Source organism: Argopecten irradians, chromosome 14 (genome assembly GCF_041381155.1).
Source record: "Argopecten irradians isolate NY chromosome 14, Ai_NY, whole genome shotgun sequence".
In the NCBI taxonomy this organism is placed as follows: domain Eukaryota; kingdom Metazoa; phylum Mollusca; class Bivalvia; order Pectinida; family Pectinidae; genus Argopecten; species Argopecten irradians.
Genome location: NC_091147.1, coordinates 23,197,489 through 23,222,923, shown reverse-complemented (window position 1 = coordinate 23,222,923; position 25,435 = coordinate 23,197,489). Strand labels below are relative to the sequence as shown.

At 34.3% G+C, this 25,435-nt stretch overlaps 1 protein-coding gene across 8 annotated transcripts in view; it reads right to left on the bottom strand.

Moving 5' to 3' along the window:
• Positions 1 to 1,382: 1,382 nt before the first annotated feature.
• LOC138307768 (glutamate-rich protein 6-like) overlaps positions 1,383 to 25,435 on the bottom strand; it is a 36,522-nt gene continuing 12,469 nt past the window's right edge. For 3 of the 8 annotated variants that reach the window (XM_069248640.1, XM_069248642.1, XM_069248644.1), the window contains 12 exons: positions 20,960 to 21,114; positions 20,252 to 20,335; positions 17,544 to 17,911; positions 16,988 to 17,058; positions 13,805 to 13,858; positions 10,053 to 10,295; positions 9,328 to 9,485; positions 8,439 to 8,524; positions 7,877 to 8,029; positions 5,847 to 6,075; positions 5,595 to 5,674; positions 1,383 to 5,160 (listed from right to left, as the gene is read on the bottom strand). In XM_069248640.1, the coding sequence (XP_069104741.1) occupies positions 4,971 to 5,160; positions 5,595 to 5,674; positions 5,847 to 6,075; positions 7,877 to 8,029; positions 8,439 to 8,524; positions 9,328 to 9,485; positions 10,053 to 10,295; positions 13,805 to 13,858; positions 16,988 to 17,058; positions 17,544 to 17,911; positions 20,252 to 20,335; positions 20,960 to 21,114 (1,871 nt within the window). In that variant the 3' untranslated portion in view covers positions 1,383 to 4,970. The remainder of the gene's footprint in view (positions 5,161 to 5,594; positions 5,675 to 5,846; positions 6,076 to 7,876; positions 8,030 to 8,438; positions 8,525 to 9,327; positions 9,486 to 10,052; positions 10,296 to 13,804; positions 13,859 to 16,987; positions 17,059 to 17,543; positions 17,912 to 20,251; positions 20,336 to 20,959; positions 21,115 to 25,435) is intronic. The other 5 variants (XM_069248647.1, XM_069248645.1, XM_069248641.1 and 2 more) reach the window with 4 other exon arrangements.

The window sequence follows — 25,435 nt, the reverse complement described above, 5'->3', positions numbered from 1 at the left end:
ACTCTGACAGATGTTTTAGTATTATAACTCTGACAGATGTTTCAGTATTATAACTCTGACAGATGTTTCAGTATTATAACTCTGACAGATGTTTCAGTATTATAACTCTGACAGATGTTTCAGTATTATAACTCTGATAGATGTTTCAGTATTATAACTCTGACAGAGATCTTTTAGTATTATAACTCTAACAGATCTTTTAGTATTATAACTCTAACAGATCTTTTAGTATTATAACTCTGACAGATGTTTCAGTATTATAACTCTGACAGATGTTTCAGTATTATAACTCTGACAGATGTTTCAGTATTATAACTCTGACAGATGTTTCAGTATTATAACTCTGATAGATGTTTCAGTATTATAACTCTGACAGATGTTTCACTATTATAACTCAGACAGATGTTTTAGTATTATAACATTGACAGATATTTTAGTATTATAACTCTGACAGATGTTTCACAATTATAACTCTGATAGATGTTTCAGTATTATAACTCTGACAGAGATCTTTTAGTATTATAACTCTGACAGATCTTTTAGTATTATAACTCTGACAGAGATCTTTTAGTATTATAACTCTGACAGATCTTTTAGTATTATAACTCTAACAGATCTTTTAGTATTATAACTCTAACAGATCTTTTAGTATTATAACTCTAACAGATCTTTTAGTATTATAACTCTGACAGATCTTTCAGTATTATAACTCTGATATATCTTTTAGTATTATAACTCTGACAGATGTTTTAATATTATAACTCTGACAGATCTTTGTGTTATAACTCTGACAGATCTTTAAGTATTATAACTCTGACAGATGTTTTAGTACTCTATCTCTGACAGATTTTTAAGTATTATAACACTGATAGATTTATAGTATTATAACTCTGACAGATCTTTTAGTACTATTAGTCTGACAGATGTTTTAGTATTATAACTCTGACAGATGTTTAAGTATTATAACTCTGACAGATCTTTCAGTACTATAACTCTGAGATCTTTTAGTACTATAACTCTGACAGATCTTTTAGTACTATAACTCTGACAGAGCTTTAACAGCTAGTAACTACCTTAGCAAAGTTAACCCCAGTGGTTAAGTTGTGGGCCCCTGCACATGCTTTCATCCAAGTATGTTAAGCGCCAAATTCTAGGTCTTAAAATCAATGGGGAAAAGCAGTATAACCTTTGTGGTCTTGAACAGAGGGAATGAAGGATGAATAAATTAATGAATGAAGATGACATGGAGGGTGAGTTCCCTTGCCGAACATTCTATTAACAGTTACAGTAATTCATGTACGTACAGTAAAATGTGTCATGGGTGAAATAATGGATTGAAAGAATTCGGTACTCAGGGAAAAAAGAACAAAAAAAACCTGATATATATTTTCACATTTATTAAGTAATAACAACACCAGTTTTGTTGATTATGGACTTGTAGCCCAATAATAATACCGAGTTAGTATGACCACATAAGTCACATGACTTCCGTCCATCAAATGAGGATTTTGTCACATGACCATGAGTCACATGACAACCAAAAAACTTATCAATAAAATGAAACTCTTGGTAAATCAATACAATGCTTTTTCATCAAATTCCTTATATTGTGCACATGTATAACAAAAGTATGTGTTCTAAGAGAAACTTAAGTTACATAAGCATGAAGGGATAAATTCCCTTCAAAAGTGGCACATTGGTGTTTAAAAGCAGAAAAAATCACAAGAGAATTGCATCATGATTCCATATTCTAAATATAGGAAGAACAATTATTAATGCTTATTATAACTGTGATTTTCACACTTTTATCTATATCTGTCAAAAAAGCTGAAGCAGAATATTTTTTATTTCAGCACAAAAAAATAAAAAGTAAAATTCAATCAAAAGTTATTTTGGCCTCCACTGTATATAAATATGGTGAGTAGCACTTTGACCTATTATAAAAAAGTTCATATTTTACTCACAGCAATGGCCTGCATCAATAACAAGGCAAACAGAGGAAAATAAATTAATATCAGTTTGTGCAAGAGTTATCTCCCTTACAGTTATCTCCCTTAGAAAATTGTATACATTACATTGGTATTTTGGGTTGAATGTGTGTAAAAATAGGGCCCTGTGTTTAAGTTATCATTGCAAAATTGGACAGTTCATATATGTACATGCATATGGTATTCCCTTCATAATTTTCATGACAATCAAATATGTGTCTTGTAATGAGTTATCTCCCTTTACAATGATTGTAGACAAGAAGGTATCCAAACAAGTATTTCACTACCATCATTTATAACTGTAATAATCAATGTTTGTTTGTTTTCATACTAAATTCGACTTTCTGATTTGCCATTTTTTTTCATCCAAAATCTATGAAGATAAAATCTGAGAATGGCGCAAAAATCTCATGTAATCGTAATGCGACAATAGAGACATTGGCATTTAACTAGTAACTGCTGTTAATGGATGTTGTTTTGAACATCAGGTAAAGATACACCTACATTGTAGATGTAAATCAGGTGACACATATAGTGTTTGATAGGCAGCTGGTGTGACCTAGATACATATGATAATGCTAGTATCTGATATCTACAAATAGTATTATTTGAAGAATAAATAAATAAACACACAAACATGCGTATACCTGATACTACAAGACACAAAGCTGAATCTTTTGTTTAAGCATTGAAATACATATGTATGTCGCTATAATCAAATGACATGAGGTGGTCAATAGGTACATATATATATTGATGCCTATATAGACTAAACATCAGGTAAATCAGTCATAGCTTTGCTAGCATAACATATTGTGCATTAAATAACATTGACATCAGACGTGGATTTAAGGCAGATCAAAAAGATGACGAGTTACTATCAATAGTTTACTACACATATATGTAAACGATAAACATGTTTATAAACGATAATATCAACAGATCCATGATTGAAGAAAAATATAGTTACCTCCCAAGTAATGCACAAATGAAGTTTTATTATTATTGAAATATCGTTGCATTGATTGAATGTTAACTTTGGGTAGATTTTGATTGTTAATCCATGTGTTTTCGAGTGTACCGAGATGTTTTCCGTGAAAAAAACCCACCTCAATTTTACTCAAAATTTAACAACATCACAATCGTCACCTACACAAATGGGCAGATAACTCTATAATATGCAAATACAGAATTTAGAAAAGAATCCCTGATTGCAGTGATATTATTTCATCCTGGATATTTAAAGAACATAATAAATATGTCTATTACCAACATTGATCAAATTTAATACTCTATATCAAAATATGTAATGATAATATTTTCAAGAATATTGTAAAAAATGTTATAATATTTTCAAGAAAGTTGTAAAAAAAGTGATATACCTGAAATTATATGTACATTTACATTTATTAGATATATCATTCTTAATTGACACACCTGCGTTAATTTCATTTAACAAAGCACTGAATATTAGTTAGGTACATAAGCATGATAAGAACACAACATACATGTACAAGGATTTAAATATAATCAATACAACACGGTATATAAGTCGAGTGATATCTTAAAAACTTCTCAACTATAAAAATGATCAATTTTCGACAGGATTATCCATCAATAATTACATGGTGGAGAAAAGTATATAATGCTTTGTGAATTTTTTTTATTTTATTTTTTAGAATCTAGTAAAAATTTGACACATTTATTATTAAGGAAAAAATACACAGCAATTTCTCCATGATCAGTAATACTAATGCCATCTTCTAAGCAGTTTCATGTATAAAAATCAATAACTGTAAACAATATAAATTATAATACTTTATTTCATCAGCAGTATAAATATACTCCTAAGGGGAATATCTCAGCAGTTTATATAGAAAAACTATATCAGTAGTACTTCACCTTGTGTAATTCCAGCAGTGATTCTTAATAGTTTGGCTGTCATTTTATTTTTTTCTTAAAACTCCTTAGGATTTCCTAAGTATCACAGATAAGTATCACACAATTGGTATATAACACACAAAATTGGACGGAGCTTTTAAGTTAAAATATAAAATATATTTGAAAATAGAAAAATAGTAAAAGATTTAAGACAGCGTCCACTATTCCCTTCATTGACGGTGTAGGTACAAGCAGCGTTCGAAATTCACGCCTGTCTGTCTGCTCGTGACCGGCAACGTTATAGTATGGCAGACATTTTTTGTCGCGTAGCTGGTCCTTTGACCGACAACTTTTGGTCCAGTTAGAGGATATACAAAACAAAAAAGACTGTAGAATTGTAGAAAGGCTGAAGATCAAACTGTACAAAACAAATTTTCGTAATATATCTTGTATTCTGGTTTTCAGTCAACTTTGTTGAGAGTGCACAATATTAAAACAGAATATGGATATATTTGTTAGTAAAACTATTACTTTACTATAAACTACAAGGATGCATTTTAATTTTGTAAGGAGTGTAGGACCAGTAACTTTCAGCCAGGACCAATAACTTTTACGGTCAGCCGGTCCTTAGGACCAGCTGGAACAAATCCTTCAGGGAGGACACTGGGTACAAGGCAAATAAAATGAATACATTTGCATGTAACCGTTGAAAATTCAGCTGAACATCATTGCACTGTTATATAAACCATACCAAAATGCCTAATTGTTGGTTTATTAGATTTTAATTATTGATTTAGGCTACTAAAAAATTCAATATTGACCAAATTTAACCTTTCTAATTTCACCTTAATGAAACACATATAGCTTGATATGTAATAGCTTGAAAAGGCAAAATCTATGTCAGAATTTGAATTAAAATAACACAAGAAATAAAGACTGCAGTAAGAGCTGGAATGTATTCAAGCAAGGCAGCGTTTATTTTTCACACGAGGAGTTACTGTCACTGACAGTTAGACCAGGGTGTCTCTAAAGTCTTCAGACATCTAGGAGAGTCTACGATCGACACATCGGATGAGTTTTATCACAATACAATCATTACTGTTAATTAACCGTTACAACACCGGGTTGTTTGTTTTTCTTAGCCTCCATAGCTGCGATCTGTTGCGCTCTTTCTTTTTTCATCTTTTCTGTCTTTGATACTCGAGATGTTAGACTTAAGGGTGGCAAGATCTTTTCCAGTTTTGGAGATTTGGGGAACTTAAGGAGAGTAGATACACGATCCAGTAGAGTCCTTCAATAAAACAACATGTATGAAATCTCTTCACATTTCAATATACATAATGTAGTAACAATCAATTTGGATCTTTGGATCTTAATAATCACAATAGCACAAACCTCTTAAAGAAGCTTTAAATGACCATCGTTATCTTTATTTCTGGCTATTAGAAGCTTTGTTGAGTTTTGGAAAATGTCATCAATTGTTTTTATACTGGTTTGTAATGTATCAGACTCTGCTCATAATAACCATATTTCAAAAGTATAAGGTTCTATTTATGTCATCTCATTTGAAAGTACAACATTCCGTTCATCATAAATCATATTAATATTCAGTAAATATGTTCATATAATGTCCATAAACAAGCAATTAATTAAAAGAATTTTGACTCTATAAAAACATATTTAAGAAATAACCATAAATCCATAATTTTTTTTATATATACTTACTCGACACGGTTCTTCTTATCATCTAAAAATATCAGAGTGTCATCAAGTTCTTTGGCTGGAATACTGTCAGGATTCACCAACTGTAATACAAAAACAGTAACAATATCAATTTTGTTTATTTACCTTTTCACTTAGTTGTAGGTACTTTAACTTGTTGATTATAAGTTTGTATGTGGATACATTTGCAGATACACGTACAAGCTAAATGAGCGAAAAATCAAAGAGACAAAATGTTCCTAATCTACAGCCTACCTTAAGTTTTGCGCCCACATTGAAGCGACAGCTCCGCTGCTTGGCACTCAGCGTGAGGGCTATCCTGTCTTGGCTCATCACCCTCACGCCAATGTATCTGTTAAGACCAAAATGGATCGGCTGGAACGGAGGGGCATGGACATGTGTCTCCTGATCCTTCCAGTTCCATTTGCGTTTCCGGTTCCCTAGGGGATCAAGTTCTATTCCTCCTGTAGGCTCCATACATAACCTAGAGGATCGAGACATAAAGCTCAATACATAAACTAGGGGATCGAGACATATAGCTCCATACATAACCTAGGGGATTGAGACATAAAGCTCCATACATAACCTAGGGGATCGAGACATAAAGCTCCATACATAAACTAGAGGATCGAGACATATAGCTCCATACATAAACTAGAGGATTGAGACATAAAGCTCCATACATAACCTAGGGGATTGAGACATATAAAGCTCCATACATAACCTAGGGGATCGAGACATAAAGCTCCATACATAACCTAGGGGATTGAGACATAAAGCTCCATACATAACCTAAGGGATCGAGACATAAAGCTCCATACATAACCTAGGGGATTGAGACATATAGCTCCATACATAACCTAGGGGATTGAGACATATAGCTCCATACATAAACTAGAGGATCGAGACATAAAGCTCCATACATAACCTAGGGGAATGAGACATAAAGCTTCATACATAACCTAGGGGATCGAGACATAAAGCTCCATACATAACCTAGGGGATTGAGACATAAAGCTCCATACATAACCTAGGGGACCGAGACATAAAGCTCCATACATAACCTAGGGGATCGAGACATAAAGCTCCATACATAACCTAGGGGATTGAGACATAAAGCTTCATACATAACCTAGGGGATCGAGACATAAAGCTCCATACATAACCTAGAGTTTCGAGACATAAAGCTCCATACATAATCTAGAAGATCGAGACATAAAGCTCCATACATAACCTAAGAGATCTAGACATAAAATCAATTTGATTAAAACCACTCATTCATGGCAAGTTTGTTACTTTCATTGCCTCAACAGGCGTATTACTTATTGAACGATCAAGATATAAAAATTGATTTGATTAAAATTACTGTTTCAGGGCACGTTAATTACATCTATTGCTTGAACAAGATAATTACTTGGTGAACGATGGAAACATAAATTCAATCTGATTTAAAAAATTGTCAGTTCATGGCCTCTTCATTGCATCTGTTGCCTGAACAGGTGTATTACTTAGTGAACGAAGCCATGAATAGATTATTGTTATCAGATTGACATAAGATAGGCAAGAACATAAAGAACTATGTAATAATAGAAAGATAATATGAACTTTATATGAAATTTATTAAACTCGTTAACTAATTTGATATGCCACTCACTTTATATGAAATTTATTATACTCGTTAAATAATTTAATATGCCACTCGCCTAGACTTGTAGCATATACAAACTATTGAAATCATTTAATAAAATTTATATTACATAACCACTGATGTAAGATCCTATATTACATAGCCACTGATGTAAGATCCTATATTACATAGCCACTGATATAAGATCCTATATTATGTAGCCACTGATGTAAGATCCTATATTACGTAGCCACTGATGTAAGATCTTATATTACATAGCCACTGATGTAAGATCCTATATTACATAGCCACTGATGTAAGATCCTATATTACATAGCCACTGATGTAAGATCCTATATTACATAGCCACTGATGTAAGATCCTATATTACATAGCCACTGATGTAAGATCCTATATGACATAGCCACTGATGTAAGATCCTATATGACATAGCCACTGATGTAATATCCTATATTACATAGCCACTGATGTAAGATCCTATATTACATAGCCACTGATGTAAGATCCTATATTACATAGCCACTGATGTAAGATCCTATATTACATAGCCACTGATGTAAGATCCTATATTACATAGCCACTGATGTAAGATCCTATATTACATAGCCACTGATGTATTTCTACAATGATACTTCACCTGATAACATTGTTGGGATGATAACATGTAGCGTATCCATTTGGTTCAAACACTGACAGGACCACGGGTCGATCTGTGTCCTCCTGAACAATGTAAGTGTACTGACCGAGGGTTACAGATGAGATTGATATAGCAAGGTTTCCAGACGGATAACTAAATCAAGGTTAAGGACATTTCAAACAATACAGAATACCTCAAATAACATGACCGTAAGTTTAGCCAATCATAGACGATTTTTGAAAAGTTACAATACATATTTTGTGTATTTTTGATTGGCAAAGCTAAAACGTATCGGTTAATTCTACAGATAATTGATGATAAAGACAAAGCAAAGACCAAAAACAGCTCTGAGAATATAAAATTACAAGTTAAGAGCGCAATGAATAACTCCTTATGTTTAAAAGAGAGATCTTATTTTTTGCTTTTAAATGTTTCCTAAAAAGGATTAAAAATGTGGAAAGTTTGGTAAAACTAAATATTTACTGAGGTAAAGCATTCTCTCTTGTGGAGAGGTTATGTACCAAATGGTATGTCACTGAAGTTTTTTTAATTTCAAGGATACAAAACATTTCCAGTTCCATCAGGGAACATGGTGAGGAACTTCTGTCCATCTTCATAGAACTTCTCAATCAGAGGCCTGTCATACAACTGAAAACAAAAGCATGGTGAAAACATGGTCATTAACTTAAAGTTATATGGTCTGTGACTTGTTGTATTTTTGGCATAGAAAAAGTATTTAGTGTTTCACATAGTTTTCTCCACCTCTCTTAGTTTTAAACTTTCAAAGTTTACTGACTTTTGTAAAGTTTGTATTTGCAAAGTTTTTAAACAATTAAATTAAAATATTGATTTTTAACCTGTACACGTTTAAAATAGCTTGGAATTATCCAAACTGTTGCGATCTATTCAGATCTGTACGGGTCTTGGCGATATTGACCATGTGATATGTCTCTGGAGGTTCCAATCTATACGGGTATCATCAATGTTGGTCATGTGATGCAATTCTTTTTTTCCACTATTACCCGAAAGTTTGAAACATGGTGTTGACTGTGGCGGTTCTTTCAAAACGTGTGATATTTCATGCTAAATTTACAGCTATGTAAGTAGTATTTTGTTGCTTTCATGGATCTGAACCATCATATATAAGCATCCATATTCACACATTGTATGTTTTATGAGAGTTTGTGATGGTGAAAATTACAAGAAATACAACTCTTAATATAGCATAATAATCTAAAAATCAAAATAACTTATTAACCCCTGAAAATACATCATGAACATATTCTAGCGTTTGAATACAAAAAAAATCAAATGTATCTTCAGGGGTGATTGAATTAAATCTCTACAATACTTGGTCAAACAGCAAACATTAGGAACAAAACATCATGTCAACCTCAGATGTTTCATTTAAAAGTCAATAATTGTTTATGTCAACTATTATTATCACTTACATTTCCTGAGGCTATCATGGCCGGGTTAAGTGGTTCAGGAACAAAGATGTCTTCATGTTCCTCCGGTAATAGAGGGCTAGGGGCACGGATCGTCCAACCTTCCTCCAAACATCGCTGAGAGGACAACATGTAGTTTATTGTCTTCATCTGGCGGGCAACTACAACGGACACATATGTCATGTTTTATTTCGGGTATATACTATATAACAGTATTCAGAATAAAATGATATCGGAAATAAAAACAAAAATAAGCAAACTTAAGCAAAAATTAAAAAAAAAAAAAAATATAAAAGAAAAAAATGAAACAATAAAACACAATCATATTCTAGAATTTTAAGTAAAAATTGATATTTCAATAAAAGTGAACATAAAATTTGCTTTGCAGCTGAAATAACATTACAAATATAGAAACAGAGCATTTTGTATACATGGATAACTACACAATATCAGTAAAGATATAGAAATGATTTATGAACTGTGTTTTTTACTAGAATCACAAATAATACAAGTGAAATGTGAGTGCATATGATTTGTAGAACAATGACATGAAATTACAGATCTGCTTTAGAAATTTTTAATATTCTTACTGTGCATTTTCTTATTCATAGGTCTTATAATTCACTCGCACAATATATAAACCCAATATCACACATTCAGTCCAGACTCTCAAAACATACAACTCTGATACAAACATTTTGATTCCATATACGATTTAGTACTGATACCTTGAAATCCTGTTTTTCCCGCAAAAGATTGGGTAGTACCCAAAAATCTACGTTTCGGCCCACTTTTGGGCTTTGGTGGTTTGGGCCGAGGTGGTGGCCTTGCCCTTTGAACTTTAGACTTGGCTCGTTTTGTTTTTTTGGTTTTTGAAACCGGTGAAACTGGATCCGGAGAGGCGGATGAAGGAAATGGTGAATCGTGATCGGCTGGTGTCGCAATTTGTAGCTCTTCCTCGTAGTAATCTTCTAGATTTGTGACAAATAACTTATAGTTCTCGAGAAAAAGTTACAATACTTTTATTATTTTTTGTTAATAAATTTTTTTGCTTCATTTGATCATTTAAGTTTGATTTTATTTACAGTCTAGATATAATTATGAATGCAGTTTTAATTTAGCAAAGAATGAAAAAAAATTTCTACAAAATTTTTATAATTTTTATTTTTTGAATTCACAAATTTAAATTTCAGTTAAGAGAACAATATTGTTAAAGTTATGATTAATATTTTAAGTTGTCATGTTTCAATTATAATATGGATTATTTTTAAGTTGTTTTATGATAAGCATCATGCACGTTACATGTTACATTTACCAATTTAGCATGTTATCGCGCAATTATTTAATGCCTTTATATTTTACCAGTTAAAGCCCTGGTAATGTCAGCACGGCCTCGGATAAGAAAATATCTTTTTAGAGCTTGAATGAACCTGATCAATGAAACTTAATCGTTAGCTTTTGTTATCTCTTAGATGTAATCATGGTTTTCATTGGTCCAGTTCAAATTCCAAAACTCAAAACAAGATTTTTCGATCGAGACCGATTTTGTTGTATACATCTTGTTAATTCAGCACCGTATATGATATTCGCACAGAGACATCTATTGTCGCCGCCAACAACCAAGGAAAGACAATCCAGTGAAGCAACATCTTACAAACGTACTCATATATTTTTGACACTCTTAGGGATACAAATAGAGCACCAGGTCTGAAATAGTCTTAAATGATTTCCAGTTAAAAATTCTAATTCAAAATTGTTAATTTCTATGGTTGAATTAGAATACTCATGAGTTCAACCAGTCAAATTAACTTGAATATTTTGAATTTTGAATTTTCATGTGATAAAAAAGCATTTATGAATATTCAAACCAGAAATACAGGATTTATTCAACATACAATTCTCAACCACTCTCAATCATTTTTTCTGTCACAATTTTATTCAAATTCTAACCAGTACTTTTGATGTCCTGAGATTTACCTGTTAAAGGAGGTCATGAAATGGCTGTCCTGAAAATATGTTTAGATATCAAGTATGTTATCAATCAACTTGGATATGCCATGATTTGAAGTAGATTGACTCCAAATATATATGATTTATTATGTAATGCTGAAGTTTGATTGGCTTAAACCTTGAGTTGCCTTATGATTTCACATGTTTTGCTGAATTTTGATTGGCTAAAGTCTTTCAAGGAAAAGCTGCATAATGATGTACTGTTGAATTTTGATTGGCTTAAACCAAAGGTACAATAGTTCCATAATTTTATTTTGCTGAAATTTGATTGGCTTAAACCTGTAATGCTTCTATTATGGTGTGTTGCTGCATTTCATTGGTTAAAAAGGCCTCAAAATAATGAATCTTTAATTTTGATTGGCTCAAACCAATAGAGGTCCAATAATATGAATACTGAGGAGTATGTGTTATTGAAGAATTCTGAAGGGGAAGAGGGGCGTATTTTCATGATAACGTCTTTATCATCTGTAGAGCAAAAATGATTCTTAGCTCTTTTGAAATAATCTAATATTGTTTTAGCACTAGAATATATACACTCCGGATTCTCCTGAAGTGAAAGCTTGCACACATGCATGCACACACATTCTCGGGCTCTGACAAGTTACCTGTCAATTAGTACACAAACTCTTACTCCTTGATACTATATATAGGCACACACTTATGATATCTAGCATATATAATGTATAAGCATGCACACATTATATCTAGCACATCTAATAATAAGCAAACATAAATATCTATCGCAAAATATATGTGACACACAATTAATGCATATGCAGATACATTTCACCCCAATAGCAGAGTATTTATTACAATAGTCACAGGCTGATTAACACTGAACAGTAAAATATCAGGTAATATCAGCCACTTGACCAGTTACCTGTACTCAGGTATATATATTAGTTACTAACTAACTTAGTTCATTACTAAAAAATGTGGCTTGTTTACCTGTTTCTAGATAGATTTTACACACCATTATCCTGGTAAATTGTATGAATCTATCTCCCGAATCATTGTACATACCTGTATCTAGGTACTTTGTACAGGTAATATGTACATACCTGTATCTAAGTATATTGTACAGGTACATTGTACATACCTGTATCTAGGTATGTTGTACATACCTGTATCTAGGTATATTCTACAGGTACATTGTACATAGCTGTATCTAGGTATATTGTATATACCTGTATCTAGGTACATTGTACAGGTAATATGTACATACCTGTATCTAAGTATATTGTACAGGTACATTGTACATACCTGTATCTAGGTATGTTGTACATACCTGTATCTAGGTATGTTGTACATACCTGTATCTAGGTATATTGTACATACTTGTATATAAGGTACATTGTACATACCTGTATCTACATTTAGGTACATTATACCGGTACTTGCTACATTGATAGATTCATGATATACTCAATCAATTTATATGTTGGTACATGTAGAAAAGTCTACAAAATTCTGAAAACTGTATCCAGGTATATTGTACAGGTAATATGTACATACCTGTATCTAGGTATATTGTACATACCTGTATCCAGGTATATTGTACATACCTGTATTCAGGTATATTGTACAGGTACATTGTAAATTGTACATACCTGTATCTAACTATAGGTATATGTAGCATTTATCAATAGCTTGTAGTAGCTGGTGGCTACAATAAGGAACCTATAGAAGGGTTGTTGTACACCATCCAAGGATTCCTTGCCTAACTACACAAAAAACAATGACAGTGAAGACTAGTGTCACTAAATAACCAACATACTAACAGCTATATGTTTATCATTGCTTTTATCCTATCAAGGAAACTATTTCTATGGATGTAAAGTCAGATACAGAGAAGACTTTAAAAAAGAACACAGAAAGCGCATTCACGGAAGTAAACTAGCTCAATAAAAGCGTGAAAGTTGCAGTGCGTCTCCACAGTAATACCTAACACCGTATAGATTTTGGTAAGCAATTTAATGCATTCCTGCCAAAATTTCGGTTGAGCTAAATTTTCGAAGCAGGAAACTGCAATTTTTTTTTTATGTGAACAGCTAATATCTACCCCAATATCTGATCTTTGATGACCTGGGACAGATTTCCAATCCTTGAGGACATAACCTCTAACCCTAGGAATGACCTTTATAGTCTGACTCCAGGACTGGTTAGGTTTAGGTTTTATTGGACATACCAGGTTCAGGCAGTGGCAGAAAGCAAGAGCCCCTGGAGAAAAACCACTGACATACAGTCATTACCTTGCAACTGTCCCACTTGGGTTTCATACTCCCAACTAAAAAGTGGTGGGCTTGTGGCAATATGTTGAAATACCTAAACCACTCAGCCATTACAGCCCTGGGCGGTTGACTTAGTGTTTAGAATGTACATGTAAAACTCTATAATACAAAGCGTTGAGCCCCTGTGCAGTTTATAAGAACCAGAAGAACAAGAGTTAATGCCCCTGTGTAGAACCTACCACTGTCTTTATACATCTGTTGTCCTGGAGGAGCAGTCATGCCTTTAGATTTTCCTGTCACACAAATTCAATACACCATAAAACCAACGTCTAGGACAAGAGTGGACCGACCTCAAGGAGAGGTCAGCTGAAAAGGACTGGGTGTGGTCAGCGAGAGACTGACCATGGCCCAGACCCACGTGACTACTCCACTGTGTTAATATGTCTATTAGGTGGCAGGTTAAGTAGTCACGTGGGGAGGATTAGTGAGGTAACAAAAGGCTAATGTTAAAATCACACTGAAATTTCTCTTTTAATTTATTTTGCATTTTCATTTATTTCCTTTTTGTACTTTATCTTAAACATCGAATTCATATGATAAACTAAGTGGTTAAATTGGAAATAATCATATGACCCCTTTCACAGATAACTTTCGCAATTTCAAATAAATTGAAAAATAAAATTTTTCACTAATCCAAATTTCATGATCTGGAGGTAATTTGGGTACATTGATTTAATCATTACTTATTTTTTCATCGATTCAATTTTTTGCGAGCTCAATAAAGTTCTGCAGAACCAAATCATTCCGCAAAAAATTACCAGCTACACTGTAAATATCCTGCCTTCAAAAGAGATTTGGAGACAAAGGACATGTTGTTACACAACAGAACTGAAAGCGTAACTTCCTGTCATTAGTTATATAAGACAGAGTCAAATAAGGGAAGTAACTCTGGAAGATCAGAATGGACAGACATATCGGTTATATGGTGTCCCCTACAATTCCACAAAAAAGCTCTTAGCATAAAAACTTTTGCTATAAATGAACTTATTAACTTCATAGACAATCCATCTATTATGATTTTAAATTTAGCCTTTTGTGATAGAGAAACGCAAAAAGGATAGAAACTTAACAAGAAAATGACTTTTTTTTACCTTGTCTAAAACCTTCAATTTTCAAATTATTTTACTAAAAAACAGAAAAAAAATTATTCTAATGAAATCAATTTTGAATAAGTGTAATAAAATTAAAATTAAAGAAGTTGACCAAAGTCATTTTGATGTTGATTAAGAATAGGAAACAGAGAAAAGAGAATTAGGATCACAATCATTAACAAATCAGTCATACACTGCATATGATATTTATGAATGTTGGAGAAATGAATATTGTATAAAAAAAAATCTAAACCTGAAAATAATCCCCTGCATAATCTTGCTTACAAATAATTTCAACTAAATCCAATTTTTAAATACTGGGTACCAGTAAAAATATGCAAATGGTTATAAGGTTTGGTGAATTGATGTAGACTTTATATTCACTAAACATTTTGGCAACTGATGATAATTAGCCAGAAAAAAATGGGGGAAAAAGAGAAGAAAATGGATTCATGCTGTTTAAAGAGTGATGTTTTTTTTTTTAAATTTCTGTAGATGTTAAATTATGAAAGGAAGAGATAAATATCTTTGGCATCGGAAAATTATTAAAGAGTCATATCTATGGCATAAGAATATATACGGATAGCATGATCTCCTGAAGTGAAATGCTTCTTTTCTTTCTTTGCATATGTGCTGGAGACCAAATTTGTCAGAATTAAATCAAAGACAGTTTGACCAAATGGTGAATGGGGATTTTTTTTATTTACCTAAAAGTATGGACACAATAAGTATGATAAATGTTTGTAGACCATCTCAAATATGACTTATCTATAACCGAAAGATAAATCTGTGTGTCTAGACAATGATAAAGACTAAGGATGACCAGCTAGATAAATCCCAGTGTTTATAGATCAGATTACCAGATAGTAATAAAACCCGATACATTGTTCATTCATCATTGGGGATTTGTAGATAGACTTCAGGATTTGTTTTTATAGTTTCTAACAAATGTAGACAGTGAAATATAGATCAGGAAAAATTTCGAGAGAGAAAACAGAAGTTACGATATCCTACTGATACTCTTAGCAAAATCTAGCTCTTAGATTTAGCACCTTTATGCGCGAACACAGCAAACTCTAGCTCTGTTTATTTCAAGATTAGCAAAGCCGAAGTTTGGACGGAGCAAGGGAGATAACTCTGTAATATGCAAAACAAGTACTAAAAGTAGTTTATCTGGTTTTGTATGAGGCAAAAATACAGAAATTTAGAGTCTGGGAAAAGATATATGTGAGGAATATACTTCAGTAAAGAATATATAGTAAGAAAGCTAAAAGAATAAAATAATTTTATCACAATACAGAAAAAATTGGCATATCACCTGAAATATCAAATAAACCGACATAGACAAAAAGTACATTTTCATTATTATGAAAAGATTTGTTTTGTAAATTTTAGTGTTAATCATATATTATGAGGAGAAATTATACCTAGATATATTCTAAGATAAATACAATAACTGTAAATAATAAATACATCAATAAATATTTATATAAATATATTTTGAAATACTAAATAAATAGATCTAAATTTAGTTGTAGAGTTGTCTGTGTCCCAATGAACAGGTGTTGATTGTAAAGTTGTTAGAGTTTTAAAGGAAAATCAAAATAATGGTGTTTGAATATCAAAATTCTGAAAATAAAATAAAAATTCAATTTTGCAAGATCAAAGAAATCTTTTAAAAGTTGTCAAGTAAAAGCCGTTATATACTTTGTATAAATTTGGTTGTGAACAGTAAAGTACTTTATATCAAATGGGATTTGAGTAACACAAATTCAAGTTAATGAGGGTCGACTGTAAATTACACAATCAATATCTGTTACAGGAGAAGATAACTCTGAATGACTAAATGACGGAATATGAAAATACACTACCCAACCAATGACCTTAAGTGAATGAGTTAGAATTGGTTATAAATTCATTAGACTTTCAGGTTCCTGGATCATGACACAAGACTCAAGTTTAGATTTAGCCAATCAAATATGACATAACTTATGTAACATTATTTTTGATAGGCTAATTCTAAACTAAAGACTGTTTCATGATCTGGGGCTGGGTATATTATGTTGTTATATGATATGAAGGGTAAAACATTAATCAAAACTAGAACCAAACTCATCATGCAAAGTTTCAAACAAAACTATTGGTGGATCATATGACAAACGCACCAATCAAATGGCATATTTACATAATGATCCAATCAAATCATGCTAAACAGAAGGCATGTGACTAAACTGACCAATCAGGTCGCTTTGTTAGGGATGTTTTACATACCTGCCATGAAAGCTTGTTGTTGCATGCCAGAGACCTCTTGTTGTCTACGCTGCATCTCGCGTTCTCTAATCCTGAAGATAACAGTTAATCAAAAACTCGATAATACCACTACATCTTTCAATGCTAAGTCTCCACTCAGGTTTGAACTGGGCCAAATTGCATCAACATTCCTAAACTTAAAGGAATTTGTAGAATTCAATTTCCCATAGGAAAGCATAATAGAAGTTAAAGAAAGCTCCTTCACTTAACATTTCCAATTCACTGCCCAAAAAATAGGGCATGCAAAAATGTTTTGCAAACAGAGAATCCAACAGAAAAACAGATGACAAGCATTAACTATAGGTACATAATTTGAATGATTGAGATTTATTACATGTAATTCAATTTGCTGTATCTTTGTAAGAGCGCTTAAAGTTAAAAAGAATGGTTTATGCCTGATGAACGTAAAAATGCACACATTGTACTAGTCATTTAAATATTACATACAAATGGAACAATATAATTGTATTAATGATTCGTACCCAGATTATATTTCCATTACTTGACTGTTACCTACCTCCTCTCTGCACGTTCCCGAGCTGCCTGCCGTGCCTGTTTATCTCCATGGCGAGGATGAGACTTGATGCTGATCATCTTGTTCTTATTCTTGTGTTCCTCTTCCATGATGGCCGCCTGACTGGTGGCATACTCTACAAACTCCCGATACTGGTTACAACAGTAGAGCTCCTCCGGGGGTTGACTCTGTTGCTGTTCCACCGACGGGAATGGCAGGATATCTTTCTCACAGAATTCACATTGTCCTCCCAGCATGCCGAGGGATCGGCCATGTTCATCTACTGGGTAGTCCTCATCCTCCTCGGATACCAGGTCTAATGCCCCTGGATCATCCATGTCGACTTCCTGTTTCTCAGACTCACGAATATACTGATGAAATAAAATTGGAAATTTATTTACTTTAATTTTAGAAAATTTTAGAAACGCTGTCATAGTTACATTATAAATGAATTCCTGAATTCAAATACATTGTAAATTAACTATAGAGTGACCAAGAGTACTGTCAGCTGTTAAGTTACAACATACTTAATTTGGCACAATCAAATTTCAAACAAGTCAGCACAATGATAAGTATTTTAACCCAAAGGTTCAAGTGCAAAATGTGTTGAAATATGATTACTACTGAAATAAGCATATCACTGGTTGATTTAACTCCGTGAAATACAAATCATTATTACCATATTGTTTCATCCGATTCTCAAGGTGGTGAACATTCATTTGAAATTTAAAATATTCGTTTCATTAAAAATGCTCCACCGCTGACAAATGGTATTTTTTCACTATTAAAAACAGGAGTTTTAGTATTTTTCTTCAGTTGCAAAAGTTACTTACTTTACACTATTACCACCATTGAAAAGTTTGAGCTTCTAATTTTACTTTAAGTTAAAAATATGAAAAATAATTAATTCCATCTCAAAAAAATTCCGTGTCACTACATCCTATATGGAATGAAGTACTGATTGCACATGAACCAATGGTGAAATAAATTATTTTATATTACTTTTTGTATTAATTAGACATTTATATACACGATTAAACACCAATTATTGTTCAAATGATGAATATCATTTATGCTGTGTCGGCCGTGGAGCATCTTTAACAGTGTAAGAAAATATTTTATTTTCATGGTTTGCACAAATTCAAAAAAGATTTACATTGATATAGGGTAATATTATATCATATTGTATGCAGAAAAACCATCTCACATCGACACAAACTGATTTCAAATGATTTTTTAAACAACAGACAAAAAAAAGCAGATTTTTATTACACATAATCCATCACCAGTCTAGCATAGTTTACCTACCATAATCACATCATAGGCTCCATTTTATTTTATATCTAATAACACATTTGGAAAGTTAAGAGTTATCAATTCTAAGTAGCTACGTAGTTAAAGTCAAATTGTGCTTAAATATAAAACAATGTGATTAGTACTTAAAGATAGATAAAACTATTGATGTGCGCGTGTGCAGGTACATTTTTACATGCATTACATGTCATACATATTTGCTAAATCTCTCTATTGCGTGACATTCTACAGAAATATGCACATGCAGAAAAGAGAATCCATAACCAGGACTAATTCAGAGATATCAAGAGCTTGCAAGCATGTGTACTTATGGTAACTAAGCAAGAAGGTCATGAAGTTGTGACCCATGAAGTGCAGAAAGGCTTGAAACAAGAAATGCTGTGGTGAAATGCAAAAGAGAATTAAAGCAAGAACACTTCTGTTGTTTAGTTCTTGAAGCAAGAATATCTCATGGTAATTAAATGCTGCAATGCTTGAGCAAGAAAAGCTCTGGTGAAATGAAGCAAGCCATGAAGCAAGAAATTATTTGGTAAAATGCTGCAAGGTTCAAAAAAGCATTCTCTGGCAGCAAGGCATGAAGCAAGAAACATTCTGGTAAAATGCAGCAAGGCTTGAAGCAAAAATTTTCCTGGTAAAACGCAGAAAGGCTTTGAAACAGGAAACATGATAAAAGGCAGCAAGGTTTAGCAAGAAACATTCTGTTGAAATGCAGAAAGACTTGAAGCAAGAAACATTCTGTTGAAATGCAGAAAGGCTTGAAGCAAGAAATATCCTGTTGAAATGCAGAAAGGCTTGAAGCACGAAACAGTCTGGTAAAATGCAGAAAGGCTTGAAGCAAGAAACAGTCTGGTAAAATGCAGCAAGGCTTGAAGCAAGAAACATTCTGGTAAAATGCAGAAAGGCTTTGAAGCAAAAAACATTCCGGTAAATGCAACAAGGCTTTAAAGCAAGACACATTCTGGTAAAATGCAGAAAAGCTTTAAAGCAATAAATATTCTGGTAAAATGCAGCAAGGCTTTGAAGCAAGAAATTTTCTGGTAAAATGCTTCAAAGCAAGAAACGGTCTGGTAAAGTGAAGTGAGGCTTGGGCAAGAAACGGTCACCAGGTTACGTGCTGTTGCTGATAAATATGTTACTAGTACAGACAATAACATCGTACAGGATTCAGTAAAAACACATATGATGTTAAGTGGATCAGATACTGGAAAGGATATGTATGCAAGATTAGCTGGAAAGACAGTGGCAGGAATAGCTAACAAGGGAAATTTGGAGAATTGTTAGGCAGGTTTCTACGTACACCACACAAACCAAGTGTTAACGAATTCTACACACAACGAGGTGTTAGCGAGCTTATACAGGAAGCAGGTGTTAGCGACTTCTATGCAAACCAGGTATACCTGAAGAATTTGTGGTGGTCCAATACTCGGCATAAAATTCCGATCGTCTGTTGTTTTCTTGTTGTATGCATCCTCATCAGAACTCTTTTGTTACAAACATTTACATGTCAATTACATGTCAACTTCATTGTTTATGGTAGTGTAAGTTCATTCAGGCTTACTCTAACTCAATACAATAATATTGTTGACTTTCGAAAGGGTCAATATGAAGTTTTATGACTCTGGAAAATTATATACAATCCGGTTCTAGGATTGTCAACCATCTTTTCAACCAAAATAAGAAATCAACATTGTTTCTGTTAACACTGACCAACTAGGAAAAGATTCAGAATAATTGATAATGTTATGAGAGCTAACAAATTAGGATATATATATTCTTCAGAATAATGTTAGGTCCTATTTTTGTTTTTGTTTTTCTTCTGAAGTGTGATTTGGGAGATTTATAATGACCTCTATGGATTTGAAATCATGAGAAAACATTCCTCATAGCACAGTTTGTTACACACACTTAAGGGATTTAAAAAAAAAAAATTTCTCTCAAAATGTTCAAAACATTTTTTTCTCTCTAAAAGCTGAACTGATTGATAATTCATGCAAAATTTATAATTATAAACAAATATTAATTACATTAAACATTCAAAGTAATACTTTAACCAATTATCACTAGATGAATTATTAAACAATCTCGTAAATTAATGTAAAACCTACCGAGTCAGTATCGCTGCTGAGTTCTAACATTGGTATTCCAAACTCATCGTCGACAGGGAATGGGTATGACGATCCAAGTCCTGCCTTGTCGTCCTTTTTACCATCACTCACTCCATCTTTTCCTTTCTTCTGTCCATCAGCACCATCTGTCTTACCTGTAGTACATAACATCATGCACTTAGAATGCCTTTCAGACTAGAGTATAATATTTATCTGGATGAAGTCAAACCTGCCTTACCGACCACCTGTTTAATAAGAACTCTTTCTCAGGGTCCCAAATGGTGAATATCAACACAACTTGACCTGCATATATATATAAAGACCACTTGGCTATCAAGACCATTAAATATTTTGTTCTTGGTCTCTTGGGTGGTTTTCATAGACAGATTGGACTTTACAAGTACCTTTGTTCATTGACAACAACATGTTAGGTCGTAATATTTTATACAGATATGTATACACAATAACCTAAGCTCCTAGCTTAAGGTGGAAAGTGCATTCAACGTTTGCATATGACAGAGTTATCTGCACTTGCAGGTATAGTGTTGCTTGTGATGTCATTGATTTGCGCATGAAACATCAATCAATTAGAGAAGACGACATGAATCGCGCTCACAAAATAATGACGTACAAATATGTAAGTACAAGGGAGATAACTCTGTAACATGCAAAGACAAAATAAATCCAAGAAAGAGCCAACACCGAAAAAAGATATCACAAACTAATTAACTAATAAAAGTTACGATAAAAAAACAACTACATAGTACAAGTATGTACACTACAGGACTATTACACGGGGACAAGATAAGAAAAATTACTTAACTCTAGTAAATACTGACTATTTAAAATCATCCCCTCCCCCTCTGATTTATTATCCCTGATTTTTCATCCCCACCCCCTCTGATTTATCCTCCCCTCCCCCTCTGATTTTATCATCCCTGATTTATCATCCCCACCCCTCTGATTTATCATCCCCACCCCCTCTGATTTATCATCCCCACTCCCTCTGATTTATCATCCTTGATTTTTCATCCCCACCCCCCTCTGATTTATCATTCCCACTCCCTCTGGTTTATCATCCCCTCCCCCTCTGATTTATCATCCCTGATTTTTCATCCTCACCCCCTCTGATTTATCATCCCCACTCCCTCTGGTTTATCATCCCCTCCCCCTCTGATTTTATCATCACTGATTTTTCATCCCCTACCTCTCTGATTTATCATCCCTGATTCATCATTCCCATCCCCTCTGATCTATCATTCCTTATTTATCATCCCCTCTCTCTCTCTGATTTATGGTTTCTAATTTATCATCCCTGATTTTTCATCCCCACCCCCTCTGATTTATCATCCCCACCCCCTCTGATTTATCATCCCCACTCCCTCTGATTTATCATCCCCTACCCCTCTGATTTATCATTCCTTATTTATCATCCCCTCTCTCTCTGATTTATGGTTTCTAATTTATCATCCCTGATTTATCATCCCACCCCTTCTGATTTATCATCCCTGATTTATCACCCCCCTCTGATTTATTATCCCTGATTTATCATGCCACCCCTCTGATTTATCATTCCCACCCCCTCTGATTTATCATCCCTGATTTATCATCCCCTCCCCCTCTGATTTATCATCCCTGATTTATCATCCCACCCCCTCTGATTTATCATCCCTGTTTTATCATCCCCTCCCCCTCTGATTTATCATCCCTGATTTATCACCCCCCCTCTGATTTATTATCCCTGATTTATCATGCCACCCCTCTGATTTATCATTCCCACCCCCTCTGATTTATCATCCCTGATTTATCATCCCCATCCCCTATGATTTTCATCCATGATTTATCACCCCCTCTGATTTATTATCCCTGATTTATCATGCCAACCCTCTGATTTACCATTCCCACCCCCTCTGATTTATCATCCCTGATCTATCATCCCAACCCCTCTGATTTATCATCCCTGATTTATCATCCACTCCCCTCTGATTTATTATCCCTGATTTATCATGCCACCCCCTCTGATTTATCATCCCAACCCTCTGATTTATCATCCCTGATTTATCATCCCAACCCTCTGATTTATCATCCCTGATTTAACATGCCACCCCTCTGATTTATCATCCCACCCCCCTCTGATTTATCATCTTTGATTTATCATCCCCACCCCCTCTGATTTATCATCCCTGATTTATCATCCCCTCTCCCTCTGATTTATCATCCCTGATTTATCATCCACTCCCCTCTGATTTATTATCCCTGATTTATCATGCCACCCCCTCTGATTTATCATTCCCACCCCCTCTGATTTATCATCCCTGATTTATCATCCCAACCCCTCTGATTTATCATCCCTGATTTATCATGCCACCCCCTCTGATTTATCATCCCTGATTTATCATCCCAACCCTCTGATTTATCATCCCTGATTTATTATCCCAACCCTCTGATTTAACATCCCTGATTTATCATCCCAACCCTCTGATTTATCATCCCTGATTTATCATCCACTTCTACTCTGATTTATCATCCCATCCCCCTCTGATTTATCATCTTTGATTTATCATCCCCACCCCCTCTGATTTATAATCCCTGATTTATCATCCCCTCTCCCTCTGATTTATCATCCCTGATTTATCATCCCTGATTTATCATCCCCTCCCCCTCTGATTTATCATCCCAACCCTCTGATTTATCATCCACTCCTCCTCTGATTTATCATTCCAACCCCCTCTGATTTATCATTCCAACCCCCTCTGATTTATCATTCCAACCCCCTCTGATTTATCATCCCTGATTTATCATCCCTGATTTATCATCCCCTCCCCCTCTGATTTATCATCCCAACCCTCTGATTTATCATCCACTCCTCCTCTGATTTATCATTCCAACCTCCTCTGATTTATCATTCCAACCCCCTCTGATTTATCATCCCTGATTTATCATCCCCTCTCCCTCTGATTTATCATCCCTGATTTATTTTCCTTGATTTATCATCCCATCCCCCTCTGATTTATCATCTTTGATTTATCATCCCTACCCCCTCTGATTTATCATCCCCTCTCCCTCTCCCCTCTCCCTCTGATTTATCATCCCTGATTTATCATCCCCACCCCCTCTAATCTATCATCCCTGATTTATTATCTTTGATTTATCATCCTAACCTTTCTGATTTATCATCCCTGATTTATCATCCCCTACCTCTCTGATTTATCATCCCTGATTCATCATTCCCATCCCTTCTGATTTATCATCCCTGATTTATCATCCCCTCCCCCTCTGATTTATCATCCCACCCCTCTATGATTTATCCTCACTAATTTATCATCCCCAGTCCCTCTGATTTATCATCCCTGATTTATCATCCACTCCCCTCTGATTTATCATCCCTGATTTATCATCCACTCCCCTCTGATTTATCATCCCTGATTTATCATGCAACCCCCTCTGATTCATCATTCCCATCCCCTCTGATTTATCATCCCTGATTTATCATCCCCTCCCCCTCTGATTTATCATCCCTTATTTATCACTCCCCTCTGATTTATTATCCCTGATTTATCATGCCACCCCTCTGATTTATCATTCCCACCCCCTCTGATTTATCATCCCTGATTTATCACCCCATCCCCTATGATTTTCATCCATGATTTATCACCCCCTCTGATTTATTATCCCTGATTTATCATGCCACCCCCCTCTGATTCATCATTCCCACCCCCTCTGATTTATCATCCCTGATTTATCATGCCACCCCCTCTGATTTATCATCCCTGATTTATCATGCCACCCCCTCTGATTTATCATCCCTGATTTATCATCCCAACCCTCTGATTTATCATTCCCACCCCCTCTGATTTATCATCCCTGATTTATCATGCCACCCCCTAATTTATCATCCCTGATTTATCATGCCACCCCTCTGATTTATCATGCCACCCCTCTGATTTATCATGCCACCCCTCTGATTTATCATCCTTGATTTATCATCCACTCCTCCTCTGATTTATCATTCCCACGCCCTCTGATTTATCATCCCTGATTTATCTTCCCTGGTTTATCCTCCTCAGCCCCTCTGATTTAATAATCCCCTACCCCTCTAATTTATCATCTCTGATTTATCATCCTCACCCCCTCTAATCTATCATCCCTGATTTATTATCTTTGATTTATCATCCTACCCTTTCTGATTTATCATCCCTGATTTATCATCCCCTACCTCTCTGATTTATCATCCCTGATTCATCATTCCCATCCCTTCTGATTTATCATCCCTGATTTATCATCCCCACCCCCTCTGATTTATCATCCCCACTCCCTCTGATTTATCATCCCCACTCCCTCTGATTTATCATCCCCACTCCCTCTAATTTATCATCCCACCCCCTCTGATTTATCACTCCCCCCCCCCCTCTGATTTATCACCCTTGATTTATCATGCCACCCCTCTGATTTATCATCCCTGATTTATCATGTCAC